The 19,796-nt window shown below is 41.4% G+C and overlaps 1 protein-coding gene across 4 annotated transcripts in view; it reads right to left on the bottom strand.

Annotated features, from left to right (window-relative positions):
- SH3RF2 (SH3 domain containing ring finger 2) overlaps nt 1-19,796 on the bottom strand; it is a 148,862-nt gene that overhangs the window by 74,736 nt on the left and 54,330 nt on the right. For 3 of the 4 annotated variants that reach the window (XM_070793744.1, XM_070793743.1, XM_019963516.2), the window contains exons 3-4: nt 8,199-8,468; nt 4,407-4,502 (exon numbers count right to left, since the gene is read on the bottom strand). In XM_070793744.1, the coding sequence (XP_070649845.1) occupies nt 4,407-4,502; nt 8,199-8,468 (366 nt within the window). The remainder of the gene's footprint in view (nt 1-4,406; nt 4,503-8,198; nt 8,469-19,796) is intronic. The other variant, XM_070793745.1, reaches the window with a different exon arrangement.

Here is a 19,796-nt window from a genome sequence, read left to right as displayed (position 1 = left end):
ACTATGTGACTCGTTCAGGCCAATGAACTATGAGTAGGAGTGACAAATGTCACAGAGCTGAGGCTTTCACTGGTATACAACTCCCTCTTTTTTACTCTTCCCCTGCCATGAAACCTAGGAAGTCCATGTGTTCCAGCTGGCATAGCTTTAAGATGGCCCTGCTCATCCTGCAGGGTTCCTCAATGACTATGTGAGCACCACCTCTCACCATTGTGTGGTGAGCAAGTGATATGGATTGGATATAATTTTTCTTGTGAAGCCACTGAGATACGGGGGCTGTTTATTACCATGGCATAACTTGGCTCATCCTGATTAATGCAGGAAGGTTTACAGGGTCTCCTCTGGTCTGGTTCCCATTTGTTTCCCTGGCTTTGTTTTCCTGTCTCTCTCTTACTCTCTAAGCTCCAGCTCTAGTATTTTTTGGTTCTTTGGAGGCTAATACACTTCCTTATCCTGCAGGACATTTGCACATATTACCTCCAGTCCCCAAAACTCTTTTCCCTCCATTCTTATCTAAACAACTCCTAATCATTTGTCAGATCTTGGCTTACAAGGCATCTGCCAACACCCTACTCAAGTAAGTTGCACATCATACCTTCCTCCCCCCAGTAATTCCCTCTCCTTCACATTTTGCATCATTCATCACACTTATAATTACTTATTAATGTCTCACCTTACAGTCCTTGAAATTAGGGACCCATATCTGACTTGTATCACTAGAACTTAGCACAAGACCTGGCATGGCAGGCATTCAGTGAAAAATTAGTTGAATGATTGAATGTATATTTAGGATGAGGGACGAGGTCATGTTGAAAGGATGGTTCTCTGAGTTTTTTTCCCCAGTCAGTTGGAACACTTCCCAAATATTTTTTCATTCATTTGCTTGTGAAGCTAAAATTATTTTTTTAAACAAAGTATCTGCTCTGTGTTGGCCTAGCCTGTGAAGTACAATCCACATATTCATCAGGTAGGTGCTCAGAGAAGAAAGAGACAGCTGAATGTTCCAACTAGTTACTGGAATTTTATGGAAAAATAGGTTTCTAGCTGAGTCTCATAAAATGAGTGAAATTGAACAAGTAGAGAACTGGGTGGGTATACCTGGATGGGGCTTCAACAGGAGAAAAAGCACTATCATTTGGTGGTGAGAGTAGGAGGCCCAGCCTCTCTGGGCCCTTCCTCTTTCCCTCCCTTCCATCTTTCCTTCCTTCCATACAGATTGAGTAGGGGGTGGCATAGAGGGAACCTCAACAACTGGGCTGTGTTATGGGCACTCACTTCACAACCTGCTCTGGCTCTTCATATGGAAATACTGGTTCCTTCTCTGCAACTCTGCCTCTGTTTTGTTTCACCCCACCCTCCTAAAGGGCCAAGAGTACACCTTTTAGTTCTTTTATAGCTCGGCACTGCTCACTTTTAAAGCTTTGTGCTTGGTAAGCACTCAACAAATGTAGTTAAACAATGAAGTCTCCCTTTAAAATTTGTGATAACCTGCTTCAAGCTGGGGTGAGGCTGACAGCTAGAGGGTTAGAGGCTATAGATGATATATTATCTGGAGAAACAGGGAGATAACCTAACAGGTGTTCTTTCTTTCTTTTAAAGTAGATTTAAAAAAATAGAAGTAATATGTGCTAATTTCTGAAGATTTACAAAATACAGGGTGGGAGAAGAAAATGAAAATCATTTAGAATCGCACCATCTGGTGATCACCACTGTTAATATCTTGGTACATATTCTTCCAGTCCTTTATCCATTTATGCACACACACACACACATTTATAAAGCTACTTTCATGCAGTTACTTTGTTTTTTAAAAATTGTGGTGAAAAAAATACATAGCAAATTTACCATAATCATCATCTTTAAGTATACAATTTGTTAACATTAATTATAGTCACAGTCACATTGTTGAGAAACAGAACTCTAGAACTTCATTTACTAAATCTGAAATTCTACAGGCATTAAAATTTATTTTAGTTAACAATCCTAAGTGATCCGTGTAAAGAAATAGAGGAAAATGATAGAATGGGAAAGACTAGAGATCTCTTCAAGAAAATGAGAGATGCCAAGGGAACATTTCATGCAAAGATGGGCACAATAAAGGAGAGAAATGATATGGGTCTACAGAAGCAGAAGATATTAGGAAGAGGTGGCAAGAATACATAGAAGAACTAAACAAAAAAGATCTTCATGACCCAGATAATCATGATGGTGGAATCACTCACCTAGAGCCAGACATCCTGGAGCGTGGAGTCAAGTGGGCCTTAGGAAGCATCACTACGAACAAAGCTAGTGGAGGTGATGGAATTCCAGCTGAGCTATTTCAAATCCTAAAAGATGATGCTATTAAAGTGCTGCACTCAATATGCCAGCAAATTTGGAACCTCAGCAGTGGCCACAGGACTGGAAAAGGTCAGTTTTCATTCCAATCCCAAAGAAAGGCAATGCCAAAGAAAGTTCAATCTACCACACAATTGCACTAATCTCACATGCTAGCAAAGTAATGCTCAAAATTCTCCAAGCCAGGCTTCAACAGTACACGAACCAAGAACTTCCAGATGTTCAAGCTGGATTTAGAAATGGCAGAGGAACCAGAGATCAAATTGCCAACATCTGCTGGATCATCAAAAAAGCAAGAGAGTTCCAGAAAAGCATCTACTTCTGCTTCACTAACTATGCCAAAGCCTTTGACTGTATGGACCACAACAAACTGTGGAAAATTTTTAAAGAGATGAGAATACCAGACCACTTTACCTGCCTCCTGAGAAGTCTGTACATAGGTCAAGAAGTAACAGTTAGAACCGTACATGGAAAAATGGACTGGTTCCAAACTGGGAACGGAGTACGTCAAGGCTATATAATGTCACCTTGCTTATTTAACTTATATGCAGAGTACATCATGTGAAATGTTGGACTGGATAAAGCTGGAATCAAGATTTCTGAGAGAAATATCAATAACCTCAGATATGCAGATGACACCACCCTTATGGCAGAAAGTGAAGAAGAACTGAAGAGCCTCTTAATGAAAGTGAAAGAGCAGACTGAAAAGTTGGCTTAAAGCTCAACATTCAGAAAACGAAGATCATGGCATCCAGTCCCATCACTTCATGGCAAATAGATGGAGAAACAATGGAAACAGTGACAGACTTTATTTTCTTGGGCTCCAAAATTACTGCAGATGGTGACTGCAACCATGAAATTAAAAGATGCTTGCTCCTTGGTTTCTTCTATGACAAACCTAGACAGCATATTAAAAAGCAGAGACATTATTTTGCTGACAAAGGTCCGTCTAATCAAAGCTATGGTTTTTCCAGTGGTCATGTATGGATGTGAGAATTGGACGTAAAGAAATCTGAGCACCGAAGAATTGATGCTTTTGAACTGTGGTGTTGGAGAAGACTCTTGAGAGTCCCTTGGGCTGCAAGGAGATCCAATCAGTCCATCCTAAAGGAAATCAGTTCTGAATATTCATTGGAAGGGCTGATGCTGAAGCTGAAGCTCCAATACTTTGGTCACCTGCTGCAAAGAACTGACTCCTTGGAAAAGTCCCTGATGCTGGGAAAGATTGAAGGCAGGAGGAGAAGGGGACAACAGAAGATGAGATGGTTGGATGGCATCACCTAGTCAATGGATATGAGTTTGAGCAAGCTCTGGGAGTTGGTGATGGACAGGGAAGCCTGGTGTATTGCAGTCCATAGGGCTGCAAAGAGTTGGACACGACTGAGCTACTGAACTAACTGAACTGAAAAATAATCACAAACATCTTTCCATAATACCAGATACTCCCTGATATTGAGTATTACCTTTTAACATTTTTTTTTTAATGGGCTTGTATTTTTCCATCACCATAATTAAAAAAAAACTAAATCCTTATTCTGACTTTTTACCACTTGCACAATGCTATGATAAACATTTTTGCACATTTTGTACATACTTCTTAGCACATTTGTTTTATTATTTTCTTATAATCAACTCTCAGGTGTGGAATTCATGACTCACAGGAGATGTCCCTTTTCCATATCCTTGATAAGAATTTGAGTCTGGAGATGAGAGATGACAGTGATTTGTACTCCCATCAGCAGAATGAAAAGGCCTATATTCCCACACTCTTGCCAGAAATGGGTATTTTGTAATAAAAAAATTGTTTTTGGCCTCACAGCATGGCATATGGGACACTAGTTCCTGGACCAGGGATCAAACCTGTGCCCCCTGCATTGGAATCATGGAGTCTTAACCACTGAACCACCAGAGAACTTCAGAAATGGGTATTATGGACTAGCATCTTTTCTTTCAAGACTTTAGTTAGTTCTGAAATAAGCCTCATATCAAATAGAAATTGCTCTCAGGCATCACTGTAGTCCAGGTATAATTCTAACCTTGCATCAGATGTAGATTTGATAGTCACGTACCTCTACAAACAAGATTGGGAAGATACCAACTTTATCTCCCAACTTGCCTTCTGCCCAGTTCTCATCCACTCGGCTGATCACAGTGATGATATCATCCTGAAAGAGAGAAAGTCTCCTGGTTAACATTTACTCTCAGTTTTCTGGGAGGGAAAGCTTTTCATGGAGATCAGCTTGGAATCTCAGATGGTGTAAGGTGCAAGTAAGGTAACTCTTTCATAATCTATTTACAAAATCTCTCTGCTAAAATACTCTTTTCTCCATTAAGGGCAGTATTTGGGTCACTAAGACCAAAAGAGGAGTAGAAATAATCTGGAGTACCAAGGAAATCCATTAAGAAAACTTGGAAATATCTCTAATTTTCCATCACCTGCAGAATCAGGGCTTTTCATTTGAATTAATCTGATGAGAAATCAACATGGAAGACATAGAGAGACAGACTTAGCAAAAGGAAGGATGCATTGTATTCTGATTTTGAGCACTTTTCAGAACGTGTTCCATTTTTAATGTATCAAACATAAAATGGCTCTTTATTCAAGTTTTTATTATCAAAGGTTATATGGAGATTTGTAGAAACATTTGGAAACGTAAATAGGCAAAACAAAGAATTCTATCACAATATAGATACAATCAGTGTTAACCTCTTGGTTAACATGTTTTTTCCCCAGGTTCTTTTATATGAAGATAAAATATATATAAATAAATATATGAAATTATAATATATTTTATATTTAATATAAAATTAGAAACTAAAATTTTAAAAACTTTTTCAAAAACATGTATACAGGCATACAATAAAGCATAAATATTTTAGATGTAAAGCTTGATGAAGTTTTAAAATTGAATATATCCACAAAGCCCCCATCTGGAGCAAGAGAGATGAATATTTCCAGCACCTAGATGGCTCTTGTGCTTTTCCCTGACACCTAGCAAGAAGTTACCTCCACTCTGACTCTAGCATGTATATTCATTTGTCTTCTTTTGTATTAATTCAAATCAAGTCATATAGGATACGTTGTTTTTTTCCCTTAATATCATGTCAGGAACATCTTTCCATGTCCACACCTGTTCATCGATCTAAGTCTGAATATTCATCTATCTAAATCTGAATATTCATCCACTGATCTCTCTGATCTATGTCCCTTAGTAATGTAGATGAATCTAAATCTAAATTCATTACGGCATTATACCGTTTCTTAGATTTCTTTGTCCTTAGTATAATCTGCAGTTACACATGTTTACGTTGTGATTGCTATAATGTCTGTCTATCCCATAAGACCATAAACTCTATGTCTGTAGGGCCTGGATCTATTTTGATCATTTTTTTCCTCAGGACCTTATACAGTGGCTTCCTTTTAGCAGTCAACCAATCAGTTTTTATTATTTCTTTTATTGAGGTATAGTTGATGTGCAATATAAGTTTCAGGTGTATAACACAGTGATTCACAATTTTTAAACAATCAGTATTTCTTGAATGCATGCATGGGTAAATGAATTAATGCACGTGTGAATAAATAGGAAAATTTACTGAGACAGAATAGCTTTGGGAGAAAAGATCTTGAGTTTTTTTTAGACATGCTGCATTTAGGAACACCATGAGATTTCCTAGTGAAGTCTCAGTCTATGATAGCCTTCTGCCACTGTGCTGTGCTCAGTCGTGTCAGACTCTGTGATTCTATGAACTATAGCCTGACAGGCTCTCTGTTCATTGGATTTTCTGGGCAAGAATACTGGAGTGGGCTACCATTTCCTCCTCCAAGGGATCTTCCCAACCCAAGGATCGAACCAGTGTCTCCTGAATTGGCAGACAGATTCTTTATCGATGAGCCATTGGGGAAGCCCTGATAATCTCCTAGGAGGGAACAAATCCTCTCTTCTGAGTCCTTTGTCATAACTTCCCATTTATGTGTTTGCTCCTTCCACTAGACTGCTGGCTCCTTGAAGATATGGACAATGACTCTTCACTGTATCTGCATAGACAGCCTGGTACATGGATGAATTCAGTGAATGAACAAGTTCTTGGGTAAGTGTCCTGGTTTGCAAATTCCCAGAGAGGGGACACAAAAGCAGATATGCTCCCTGTCTATGTCTTCCTCTGGCTGTGTCCCCAGAGCTCAGTGTCTAATGCCAGGGATAAAGTAAATACTCAACAAATGCTTGTGGAATTGAACTGCTGTCCTCTGGCTGTAGCCAAAGTATAAAATGTGCAGGTCGGCTACTGAATGGTATTCTTTAGGGGACTCACTCTGAGGTGCGACGACAATAACAAAGATCAGTATTTCATAATATGGAGGACAGTGAAGTTATCTGGTCTGAGGGAATCTGAAGCAAATCTCATTTCAGGGAGTGATGGAATAAAAATATTTTATAAAACAAAAGACTTTTCCTGAACTGAGTAGCAGTGCTACTTGCACTTGTATTTGACTTAAGTTGCAAAGAATAAAAATTACCCCAACTTTGGTTTCTATGAGAAAATTTGAATGTTTAGGGAATAATAAATACTGAATTTTGTTGTTGCTCAGTTGCTACGTTGCTAACTCTTTGTAGCCCCATGGACTGCAGCATACCAGACTTCCCCGTCCTCACTACCTCCTGCAGGTTGCTCAAATTCGAGACTTAGATAGAGTACAGTTGACCCTCTGAATCCACGGACTCTGCATCCTCAGGATTCAGTGTGTCCTGGATCTACCCCCTCACCCCGAATATACAGGGATGGCTATAGTCTAGACTTTAGCAGACTTGTTGCTTACAAATGGTGAAGAATCAGCCAATAAAAAAGAGAGGTAAAAAAAATCATAGGGTAACTGATGTCCTTGGAAAGTATATCTTGTAAGAGGTTATTTATGTGTAAAGATATAATTATGTTATTGTGTGTGTTTGGAGTGGTTTTTAAAAAGTTACTTATTTATCTATGGTTGTGATGGGTCTTTGTTGCTACACACGGAGTTTCTCTAGTTGCCGAGAGTGAGGGTCATTGTTGTGGTATGCGGGCTTCTCATTGCAGTGGCTTCTGATGTTGAGGAGCACAGGCTCTAGGCATGCAGGCTTCAGTAATTGCTGTTTGGAGTGTTTTGAATGCAATGTCTACAGACAAAATAGTGTTGTAAACAAGCAGTAGTGAACTTGGTCAGCAAGAATATCCTTACAGACACTCAATGAAGAGGTAAGATCTGTAGTTCTATATAGCATGCTATTAAACTATGTTTACAATTTTCTGGCTAACCATCTGTTTCTCCCACTACTCTGCCCAAGCACAGATGCTGTGACTTGTTCATGCTATCTCCCCAGTGTCTGAAAAGAATAGGTGGTCAAAAGTGACTGCAGAATGAATGAATGAGTATATGGATACTTAGTTTCATAATTGCAATACAAATGTTTGAGAACCTCCATCAAACTCCTGTTAGATTTCTCTGGTGACCACCTCCATATCGTTTGAAGTATACATACGCATAACATATATAAGCACACGTTGTTCATCGTTGTTTGGTCACTAAATTGTGTCTGACTCTTTGAGACTGTGTGGACTGCAGTCCACCAGGTTCCTCTGTCCACGGAAATCTCCAGGCAAGAATACTGGAGTGGGTTGCCATTTCCTCCTTCAGGAGATCTTCCTAAGCTAGGGATCAAACCTGCGTCTCCTGCATTGGCAGGTGGATTCTTTACCACTGAGCTACTAGGGAAGCCTGTATAAAATGTAATTTAAAAAAAAATCAACAAATATTAAACAAACAACTTAAGTTCTGCCACAGCCTTTATGTGATCACTGGTGACTTTGGTGGCTGCCCAGAATCTCACCTTGAGGAAGGTCAGGCAGTCCTGGTTCTCACTCCTGTCCTTGTCACGAAGGTCAAAGTTATAGAGGGCCCGGCACAGTGGGGGTGGCTGGGGCAGCTGCTTGATGACCTCCACGGAGCTGGCTGGGAAGACTCCACTGACTCCATTAATTTCCCCCTGGTACCAGTTCTCATCCAGCTGTCTTCGGAGGAGGATGACATCTCCCTTATTAAACCTCAGGTCACCGGGATTCTGCCCTCGGTAGTTGCATAGGGCCTTTGCTCGAGGCACCTGGAGCGACACAGATCAAGAAAATATGTATGGCCTAGAGGCTGGAGGAACCAAGGGGGTCACATTAGTTACTAATTACAAAGTATTTTCCATGCACTAAGTGCCATAGGTGGATTACCTTGTTTAACCTTTGAGACAGACAGCATTATCCCCGTTTCTAAGGTGGAGTGACTGAGGCACAGAGGGGTGTAGTAACTCACTTAAGGTAGTACAGCTGGGAAATGGCGATATGGGGCTTGAACTCAGACAATCTGATTTTAGAGACCCTGTTCTTAATCACTATGCAGGGAGCAGGACTTTGGACTTGACTCTGCAACTAGGGGAACTTGAGTAAGACCGTGATTCTTGCTAGGAATACTGATTTTGAATTCTGGCTTCACCTCTTTGCTCTTGTGTGACTACAGTCAAGTTATTTCATCTTTCTTAAACCATGTTCACTTATAAGATGAAGTGATAACAATACCTACCTTATTAGAGTTGCTGTGAGGACTAAAGAATATTAATGATGCATTTGGGTTTTGTTTCATATTTTGCATAGAATGTGCTCAATAGATGACACCTCTTAGAATGATCATCTGTAATGCAGGGCTAATGATATCAGTTGTACCTACTCCTCAGTGTTAATGGGAAGAAAACTGAGGTGAAAACTCCCTGAAAATAGAAAGTGCTATGTGAGAGGGATACACCATAATTTGTCTTCAGCCTTGTCTAGAAACTGAAAACCCCGTGTGTGTTTGTATCTTTAGCAAGCACAACTAAGACAAATTAACAGTCAGAAATCAGTCATCACTTAAAAAAGATCAGCTAAAGAATTGTTATTTGTCAAATCAGTTGTCAGTCTAAACAATTATTTCAGTCAATTTTTTCCCCCTAATTGAAACTGGTTTCTCCACAGAGAAACGGTCTCACTCTGGTCTTGCTTGAAGTCAGTTTGACAAATGGAAAGTTCTAGTAACTTGGGTTTTATAGAAAGCCCTTCAGTGTCACCTGCAATTGTATTGTATTTTGTGTTTTCCTCAGTCATTGGGTGGAGTAGCCCCTCGGCTGGGGACAGACTTGCTATTTATGAGGGGGAGGTAAGGAGACGTTAATTCAGTTCTTCAAGGACCTTCTGAGTCTTCAATGTTCATTTAAAAATGAACTGTAAACAGCTTAGGGATCGAGATGAGACCTGAACAGCACCATATGGCTCATGGGATGGCAGACCAGTGTGTTTCTGCTGGTCCCTGGGGAGTTAGACAACCACGGGAACACACTCATCTGGTGGACAAATAAGCCAAGATGTTTGCACTAGGAGGTTTAACACAGTGTTGTGTATAAACAGAATCAGTTGAATAAATTATGATACACCCATACAATGGAAAACCCTGCAATCATTAAAGCTGATGATGTTGATCTATAATTAACAACATTGAGAGTTACTCATATTGTTAAGTATAACAGAAGAGATTAAAAACAGTTATGTACACTAGACTTTCTTTATAAATATATATATATATATATATATATATATTCACCTGAGGAAAATGCTAGATGGCTGTACACTAACATTTGAAAAGTGGTTATTTCTAAATGGTGAGATTTTTGAATATTTTTTTAAAAAGTTCCCCTAAGTGCTTTGCTGTGTTTTCTAACTTTTATACAATGGAGTAATTGTGTTGTCTATTAAAATTGGATGGTGAAAAGGAAATGAATGAAGCTGGGGGATGAGAAGTGAAAGGTATGGGAGGAATTTAGGAAGGTATGGGAGGAATTTAGGAAGAAAATAAGCCAAGCTAAGTAGGACTAACAAACCATGGAACTACCTTTTGGAGAAGCTGTTCCCTTACATGAGAAGTAAGCAGGTGGAAGCAGAATGAGAGTGGAGGATTTCTGGGGAATGATCTAAATCTGTTAGACTTCCAGGGTGAGCTATATCAGGGAGTAATAGTTGTCAGTCTCTATGCCTTCTCTCAGTTTTATGTTGTAATATAAATCACATTTTTCTGGGTACGTCAGCATTTGGCACACACAGGTCACATTTACCAGCCTCTGCTGAAGCTGAAACTCCAATACTTTGGCCACTTGATTCGAAGAACTGACTCACTGGAAAAGACCCTAATGCTGGGAAAGACTGAAGACAGGAGGAGAAGGGGACGACAGAGGATAAGATGGTTGGATGGCATCACCGACTCGATGGACTTGAGTTTGAGCAAGCTCTGGGAATTGGAGATGGACACAGAAACCTGGCACGCTGCTGTCCATGGGGTCGCAAAGAGTCGGACATGACTGAGTGACTGAACTGAACTCAACCAGCAGCTACATCTGGCCAAAAGGATATAAGTACATTTTAGGAAATGTCCTTACTGAGAAGGACTGACTTTCTTTTCCTTTCCTCCATTTTGTTATGGGGAATGTGGACATGATTGCTGGAGCTCCAGCTGCCATCTTGAACAATGAGGATGAAAGTCTCACCTAAAAGGGGGGGAAGTAGTCTGCATTGTAGAGCTGCTAGGCAAGTCCTGGATTACTTTACATCCCAATTTTTATCTGAAAGCTAAATGAACTTCCATCTTGCCTAATACACTGTCATTTTTGATTCATAAAAGGAAAGGAAAGCAAAGGAAGGAGGAATGAAAAATTAGGGGAAAAAAGAATTTAAGCCCTTTTGACTTTGCATAATAAGATGATATCAATATCTAATATTTATTCAGCATTTCTTCCTATGTACCAGATACTGTGCTAAGCACTCCACAATATCTTTTATTTAATTCTCACCATCTGTGATTAGAAAACTGGGGATCAGAGAAGTTAAAAATTTGCCTAAGTTCATGAACTGTTTAGCTGCATTTTTATGGCACTTTCCCCTTCATCCAACTCAGCCTCTGGTCTGAGTTACATTTTATTCTAACTAAAATAGGAGCAATGGAGATTCAACGCAGGTGTTGTAAATGGCCAAGTTGCTTTTTTCCTTTCTTTTCTGGAAGACATTCCCATACAAGTGGCTTACATATTTTAATGACCACCGGGCAAGAATATTAAACTAAAACTGCACAAACTGCTTAAATCTCTTTGAAGAGACATAAACTTTGAAACCCTGAGATAGTACTAATTGTCTGACCATCACCATCTTATCTCCATCTCCCTTCAGTAGAGATAAAGGATTGTGGAAGCAGATTGTAAATTCTACTTTTAACATGAAAATATTTTCCATCACCTTTTCTCTTCATTGTCCCCTTTTATTCTCAGTTCTACATTCATACTTATAGGAAACATTGGCTTCTACGTTGTAAAGGTGGTGGAGGTGGGGGTGGGGATGGGGAAGAAGAAAGAGACAGAATCTGAAGAGGGGAAGGAAATGAACACTTGTTGTGGTTGTGGCAAGCCATAGAAATTTGTCTTATTGTCCTACTGTGGGCTTCCCAGGTGGCTCAGTGATAGAGTCTACCTGCGGTGTAGGAGACATAGGAGATGTGGGTTTGATCCCTGGGTTGGGAAGATCCCCTGGAGAAGGAAATGGCAACCCACTCTAGCATTCTTGCCTGGAAAATCCCATGGACAGAGGAGCTTGGCAGGTAACCTACCATCCATGGGGTTGCAATAGAGTCAGACATGACTTAGCAACTAAACAACAACAATAATTGCATTTTCCATGTACTAGCTCATTCATATGATCTCAAATCCTGTGAAATAGTTTTATCTTAATTTTATCAATGAAGAAACAGAAGTTCTGAGCTGTCCAACGTTGAGGCAAAGTCACACAGCCAATGACCAGCGGCCCTGAGACTGACTTCCGTTCATTTGACCTCAAAGCCTGAGTTCTGTTTCATCCTCCTGAAATCACCTAGTATGTTATCCATCATAAAATTCATTTGGGGTGTTGTTTTATAATCAAAATCTGAACAGAGTTTGAATGTGATTTGCTTGCTGCTGATAGCATTAGCATGAATTATTGAACTTCAGAGCCCTCATGTAAAAGTTAAGCACCTGAAGAGACTGAGCTGGTTGATTCTATCTGGTCCTCAAAGGTTCTCTCAAGGGAAAATGACTCCAAGTTCCACAGCAGCCATCACCCGGTGTATTGCTGGAAACAGCTTTTACTACCCTGACTGTTTTCTGTCTTGACAGGTGCAGGTGGGAGGGGAGATGAGGATAAAGTGAGTGTGGAGGTTTCAGAGTCAGGTCATAACCAAATGTTTTTCCTGGTGCTTTTCAAAGACCCAGACAATCCAATGGAAGGCTGAGTGTGTGGCCAGCAAGCTATCCTTTTCTGAGATTCAAAAGACTTAGTAAGTCAATGTGCCGGTCTATTGGTCTGTCACCTCAGCAGGGTCTGAATGCCTTGAGGGCCATCTTTTGAGGGAAGATAAAGCACAGGACACTGAAATAAGGACACAGGGGCATGCAGAGATATTCATGGTAAAATTATGTTGCAGTATTTATGTGTGTTACTAGTAAAATGGCAGGTGTCCCTTCTCTGAGGATCCACCTGTTTGGATCCATCTTCTCAGAGGCATGTCATTCACTCTGGTCACACCACATACACATGGGTATGTGGCCCAGGCTGGCCACTAATAAACTGAGCAAGGCCCCATGGGGGCCTTTCTGGGGACAGAACTAACCCCTATCCAGTGCCATGTCCTCTGCTTTTTGTTTATATGAAAAAAGTTTTAGCCTCCTAAGGCTTCCCTGAGTTTCAGAAAACAAATTTAAGATGAGAAAATGCAGAAACAAGAACAGCCAAGTAAGACACAATAAATAGTTTAGTCATAATACAAAGTCAAGGACCTTTCGTTTCTCATCAAGGATGATAGATAATATTCTGAGCCATGTCCTTGAGTTGTTTTATAGATACTAAAATCCCCATCAGGTGAAAAAAGTGATGACCACATACACGTAGAACCCAGACCAGTCAAAACCAAAAGGTTGACGCTGTTAACTCGCTAAATACCACCCAGTTACCTCTCCACCAACCACCAGAAAAATATCCATGAGCTGATCAGGCATCCTGCAACCCTCTCCTTCATCTTGCCTTTAAAATCCCTTCCCTGAAATCCTTTGGGGAGTTTGGGTCTTTTGAGCATTAGCCACCCATTCTCCCTGCTTGGTGTTCCGCAATTAATGCTGCACTTTCCTCACCACAACTGATGTCAGTAGATTGGTTTTACCATGTGGGTGAGTGGACCCAAGTTTGGCTCAGTAACAGAGTGCCCAAATCCTCCTGGTATAATGCCGGTACAGGGCAGGCATGTGCTCCAAATTGGGTCAGTTAGAATCTTCTTTGATGTGTGATATATAGACACCCAAGAAGAGAGTGTTTCTTTTGGATCATGAGCCTGGAGGTGGTGAGCCTTGGACTACCAGTGATGATATTTCCCAGACACCAGACACACCTTCCTGAATGAAGGTGCAGAAGGCACAAGAACTAGCGATACCATAAGATAAATAGGTAACTATAATAGGTATTGATGGACAGAGCCTTGGCAATAAAATTTGAATGTCTACATCCAGCTATGCCTGAAGGATACACAGTTAAATGAGATGATATTCCCAATGCACTGTTTATTATTGAAATTACCTGGAATTGTTTTCTGACCCTGAAACTGAAAAAGTCTTGATTAATACATATTATAACCCCATAGACAGTAAAACTGCAAAACAGAGAAATAACCAAATGGCAGAATTCAAAAACAGCAGCAGGTCTATCTGCCAACAAGCTCTGAGCTTATTTCCAATTGGAAAATAAAGGAGGCAGGTGGAATGATAACAGGGTAAGAGAAAAGGAGCCCAAATTGAATGGAACCATCACAGTGATCCAGACAAGGGAAAAAGCTTTGCTGCAGTGAACTTTCAGCCTGCTCCTGGGTAACGAGCTGTTTACCATGCATGAATGGCACTCCCCACTTGTTTAGAAAGAGGCTGGCCTGGTTCTCTACTCCTGGCATTGGGTGGGGCCAAAGCCAACATGCTGACTTAACTGCTTACCTCCTTTTGCTGGTCACAAGGTGGCCCATCACGGGAGAATGGAGCCAAGAGAAAACATTCTGGCCTTTGGCTCAAGTTATCAGTCACCAGGCTATGAATTCCCTACCGGATAATTTAGGGTTCATGTCTGAAACACCTCTTAAATTCTATCTCTGAGGCCTGGACACAAGCAGGTGTTTAATAAATGCTTGGTGAATGAATGCGTTTGTGAATTAATCCAGAAACATCCAGGAATTGCCATTCTTGGAGGAAAAGAATGCATATTAGATTACTAATTATGACTGATAATAATTATTTGAAAGATCTATTGGCATGAGCTAGAAAATAAAAAAAAAGGAGAGTTGGGGTCCTATTTTCCAAATTGCCCTGAATTTTAACAATTTAGCACTACACATACTCAGAAAGTGTTCCATACTCAAATAGGCTCAGGAATCACTGAGTTGAACAAACTCATACAGGCTTGTTACTGGCAGGCTTCTCAGAAGCTCCACTCCGCTCATGTGACTTTGTGTTGCCATCTGAACCACTTTGCAAGGTTGGCAGGATATGCCTGGGGAATGCTGGGTAAAGCAAACATAACTTCGCCCGTGACTTCACTCTGCTCATGAGGCAAAGAGTCAAGCTGACTGGCCTGGGTCCTCACTTCCTAGTTGCTTTCTTGGCCAACTGAGCCATCCTGCCTCCTTCCCTCATGGTGACAATCCTTTTGGAGCAGATAGTGGAGGCAATGGAGTATATTTTAGAAAGTGCTGGCTGGCCCTTGTGCTCATGTATCTCTGGTGAGGAGGGAGACCCCCACCCTCCCAGCACTCACTCAACAACATCATATCTGGCTGGCCTTGATAAGTCCCAGACCATCTGTTTCTGGGAGCCTGAGATCACCAGAAGGTCTGAATCTGGACATTCCTATCTGAGGCCAGGCTTATGAGACATACTATAAGAATTTCTTTTTATCGTAGAGAATTTTACTTGTTCAGGGAATGGTACTAGGGTGCAATAGAACACAGATGTTAAAGCGAAGGAAGATGTTGGTTTACATTCTGGTTTTGGTAACTGTGGCCAAATCACTTAGCCTTCTTGATTCTTAGTATGGATCATTCATAAACTCGGGCTAATACTAACACTTCTTTGTGCAGTAAACTCGGCAAATCTGTGTTAGCCAAACTCTGCAGATTCCAGTGGAAGATTTGGCCCATTCACCTGAGACATAACCTCTAAGCTGCTAGAAAATCCTGCCTGATGAGAAGAACTGTTTGCTTGGAGCCTTGGGACATAGCAGACTAAGTGAGCAATGCAATTTATGTTGGGGAGAGGCTGGGTTATGCAGTAAAAACGTGACCTCTGGAGGGGCTAGAGACTAAGGCCAGCTGCATGGGAAGCCAGTCACACCTACCTGACTGACCCGCAGTAAGAACCCTGGACATCGAGTCTTGGGCACGCTTCCTTGGTTGGCAATGCTTCATGTGTGTGCTCATGCACTGTTACAGGGAGAAATAAGTGCTGTCTGTGAAACTCATCTGGGAGAGGATGACTAAAAGCTGTGCCAGGTCTCTCCCACATTCTATTCTTTGTGCTTTTCTTTTCTTTTCTTTTTGTTTCTGACTTTAGTCTGTATCCTTTCACTGTAATAAATCGTAACTGCATATAAGGCGGTTCTCTGATGGCTTAGATGGAAAAGAATCTGACTGCAATGCGGGAGACCCAGGTTCGATCCCTGATCGGGAAGATTCCCCTGGAGAAGGGAATGGCCACCCACTCCAGTATTCTTGCCTGGGAAATCCCACGGACAGAGAAGCCTGGTGGGCTACGTATAACAGATTTGCTCAGTTCTGTGAGCCCATCTAGGGAATCACTGAATCCTGGGGATTCTTGGGGACCCTGAACACACTTTCTCATGGGTTTGCTGAGAAGCCTAATGAGATAAATTACACAGAATACTTAGTAAAATTCTTAGCAAATAAGAAGTATTAAAATAGAATTGCTTAGATATTTTTTGCCCAAAGGAAGAAAGGAGAGTAATGAGCTTGCTGTTATACCTTCTGGACTGACTTTTCCAGCCCCACATCTCACTCTTTCTTTCAATAAGTATTTTTTTTTCTTTTTTTGTTTTTCTTTTTTTTGTTTTTATTTTATTTTATTTAACTTTATAATATTGTATTGGTTTTGCCATATATCAAAATGAATCTGCCACAGGTATACATGTGTTCCCCATCCTGAACCCTCCTCCCTCCTCCCTCCTCCCTCCTCCCTCCTCCCTCCCCATACCATCCCTCTGGGTCATCCCGGTGCACCAGCCCCAAGCATCCAGTATCATGCATCGAACCTGGACTGGCGACTCGTTTCATATATGATATTATACATATTTCAATGCCATTCTCCCAAATCATCCCACCCTCTCCCTCTCCCACAGAGTCCAAAAGACTGTTCTATACATCAGTGTCTCTTTTGCTGTCTCGTATACAGGGTTATTGTTACCATCTTTCTAAATTCCATATATATGCATTAGTATACTGTATTGGTGTTTTTCTTTCTGGCTTACTTCACTCTGTATAATAGGCTCCAGTTTCATCCACCTCATTAGAACTGATTCAAATGTATTCTTTTTAATGGCTGGGTAATACTCCATTGTGTATATGTACCACAGCTTTCTTATCCGTTCATCTGCTGATGGACATCAATAAGTATTTTTTAAAAATCTTTCTGTGGTTACACCAGCTCTTAGTTGTGGCACATGGAATCTTTCAGCTGTGGCTTGTGAATTTGCAGTTGCGACATGCAAACCCTTAGTTGCAGCATGTGGGATCCAGTTTCCTGACCAGGGATCGAACCCGGGCTCCTTGTATTGGGAGCACAGAGTCTTAGCCAATGGGCCATCAGGGAAGTCCCTTAAGTATTTTTGAGTGCCAACTATGCCAGGTGTTGTCTAGTTGTAGGGGGAAACAACGATCAAACTTAAGTAAACAATTATGTATATAACTAGAAGTTGGAGTGCTATAGAGGAGAATAGGGAGGTGAGAGAACCTGAGAAATAGAAGGAGAACCAGTGCAAGGAAGGTTCTTATTATTGGTTCTATAGCTAAACATCTCCATTGTAAAGCAATTATCTTCCAATTTCAAAAAGTCTCTTCTGTCCTGCAACTTCTGTCATGTATCTCTCTCCTCTTTCCCTGAAGTCTTCTGTCTCAGGCCTCTCCTGCTTCTGGGAAGAGAGCTGGAAGGGCACAGACCCACATGTGCCTTCTTTATCTCCAGCCACTGTGAGTCAGTGGATATGGCATTTCTTCCTTCCCCCTGAATCAAATATCAATAAGGCACCCGGAACATGCCAGCCTTCTTTCTCCTGGTCCCTCCTGCCTCCTTCCTGAGTTATCAGGGGTCCTAAAGCAGGAATTAAATTATATTCACCCATTCCAGTCCCTTTTAGGTCACTGATTCCTAAAATGTTGATGTTCATTCTTGCCATCTCCTCTTTGACCACTTCTGATTTACCTTGATTCATGGATCTAACATTCCAGGTTCCTATGCAATACTGCTCTTTACAGCATCAGACTTTACTTTCATCACCAGTCGCATCCACAACTGGGTATTGTTTTTGCTTTGGCTCCATCTCTTCATTCTTTCTGGAGTTATTTCTCCACTGATCTCCAGTAGCATACTGGGCACCTACCGACCTGGGGAGTTCATCTTTCAGTGTCATATCTTTTTGCCTTTTTATACTGTTCATGGAGTTCTCAAGTCAAGAATACTGAAGTGGTTTGCCATTCCCTTCTCCAGTAGACCACATTTTGTCAGAACTCTCCACAATGAGTCATCTGTCTTGGGTGGCCCTATACGAAGGCTCATAGTTGCATTGAGTTAGACAAGGCTGTGGTCCATATGGGGGCTTCCCTGATAGCTCATTTGGTAAAGAATCCACCTGCAATGCAGGAGACCCTGGTTTGATTCCTGGGTTGGGAAGATCTCCTGGAGAAGGGATAGGCTACCCACTCTAATATTCTCGGGCTTCTCTTGTGGCTCAGCTGGTAAAGAATTCACCTGCAATGTGGGAGACCTGGGTTTGATCCCTGGATTAGTTTGATTAGTTTTCTGTGATTGTGGTTTTCATTCTGTCCATAAGGATAAGAGGCTTATGGAAGCTTCCTGATGGGAGAGACTAACTGTGGGGGAAACTGGGTCTTGTTCTGATGGGCGGGACCATTCTCAGTAAATCTTTAATCCAATTTTCTGTTGATGGGCAGGGCTCTGTTCCCTCTCTGTTGTTTGACTTGAGATCAAACTATGGTGGAGGTAATAAAGATAATGGCGACTTCCTTCAAAAGGTCTCCTGCACACACTGCTACACTCAAAATCACTGCAGATGATGACTGCAGCCATGAAATTAAAAGGTGCTTGCTCCTTGGAAGAAAAGCTATGACCAACCTAGACAGCTTATTAGAAAGCAGAGACATTACTTTGCTGACAAAGGTCCGTCTAGTCAAAGCTATGGTTTTTCCAGTAGTCATGTATGGATGTGAGAGCTGGACTGTAAAGAAAGCTGAACGCTGAAGAATTGATGCTTTTAAATTGTGGTGTTGGAAAAGACTCTTGAGAGTCCCTTGGACTGCAAGGAGACCCAACCAGTCAGTCCTAAAGGAAATCAGTCCTGAATATTCACTGGAAGGACTGATGCTAAAGCTGAAACTCCAATACTTTGGCTACCTGATGCGAAGAACTGACTCCTTGGAAAAGACCCTGATGCTGGGAAACATTGAAGGTGGGAGCAGAAGGGGACGACAGAGGATGAGATGGTTGGATGGCATCACCGACTCAATGGACATGAATTTGAGCAAGGTCTGGGAGTTGGTGATGGACAGGAAAGTCTGGTGTGCTGTAGTCCATGGGGTCACAGAGAGTCAGACATGACTGAGCGACTGAACTGAACTGAAAGCCGGAAAGGGCTTCCTGGTAGCTCAGCTGGTAAAGAATCTGCCTTCAATGCAGGAGACCCTGGTTCGATTCTGGGGTTGGGAAAATCCCCTGGAGGAGGGCATGACAACCCACTCCAGTATTCTTGCCTGGAGAATCCCCATGGACAGAGGAGCCTGGCAGGCTATAGTCCATGGGGTTGCAAAGAATCAGACATGACTGAGTGACTAAGCACAGCACAGCAAAGCAGGAAAAGGCGAAGAAAGCAGGAGTTCACACCAGTGATCAGAGATAGAACCACTCACAACCAGCAGCCTCTTTTCAGGATCACTATTAGCATGCTTTCATTTTTCCTTCCAAACATTTCTCTGAGGTTGCTTTGGAGGTGATTTCATTCCCCCGGCACAGGAAGTAATGCCCTACACATTCATAGCCATAACCCTTTCTCCTGCCATCAGG

This window comes from Bos indicus, chromosome 7, assembly GCF_029378745.1.
Source record: "Bos indicus isolate NIAB-ARS_2022 breed Sahiwal x Tharparkar chromosome 7, NIAB-ARS_B.indTharparkar_mat_pri_1.0, whole genome shotgun sequence".
Classification (NCBI taxonomy): Eukaryota; Metazoa; Chordata; class Mammalia; order Artiodactyla; family Bovidae; genus Bos; species Bos indicus.
The sequence above is the reverse complement of the archived record's forward strand: the minus strand, read 5'-3'. Positions and strand labels throughout refer to the sequence as shown.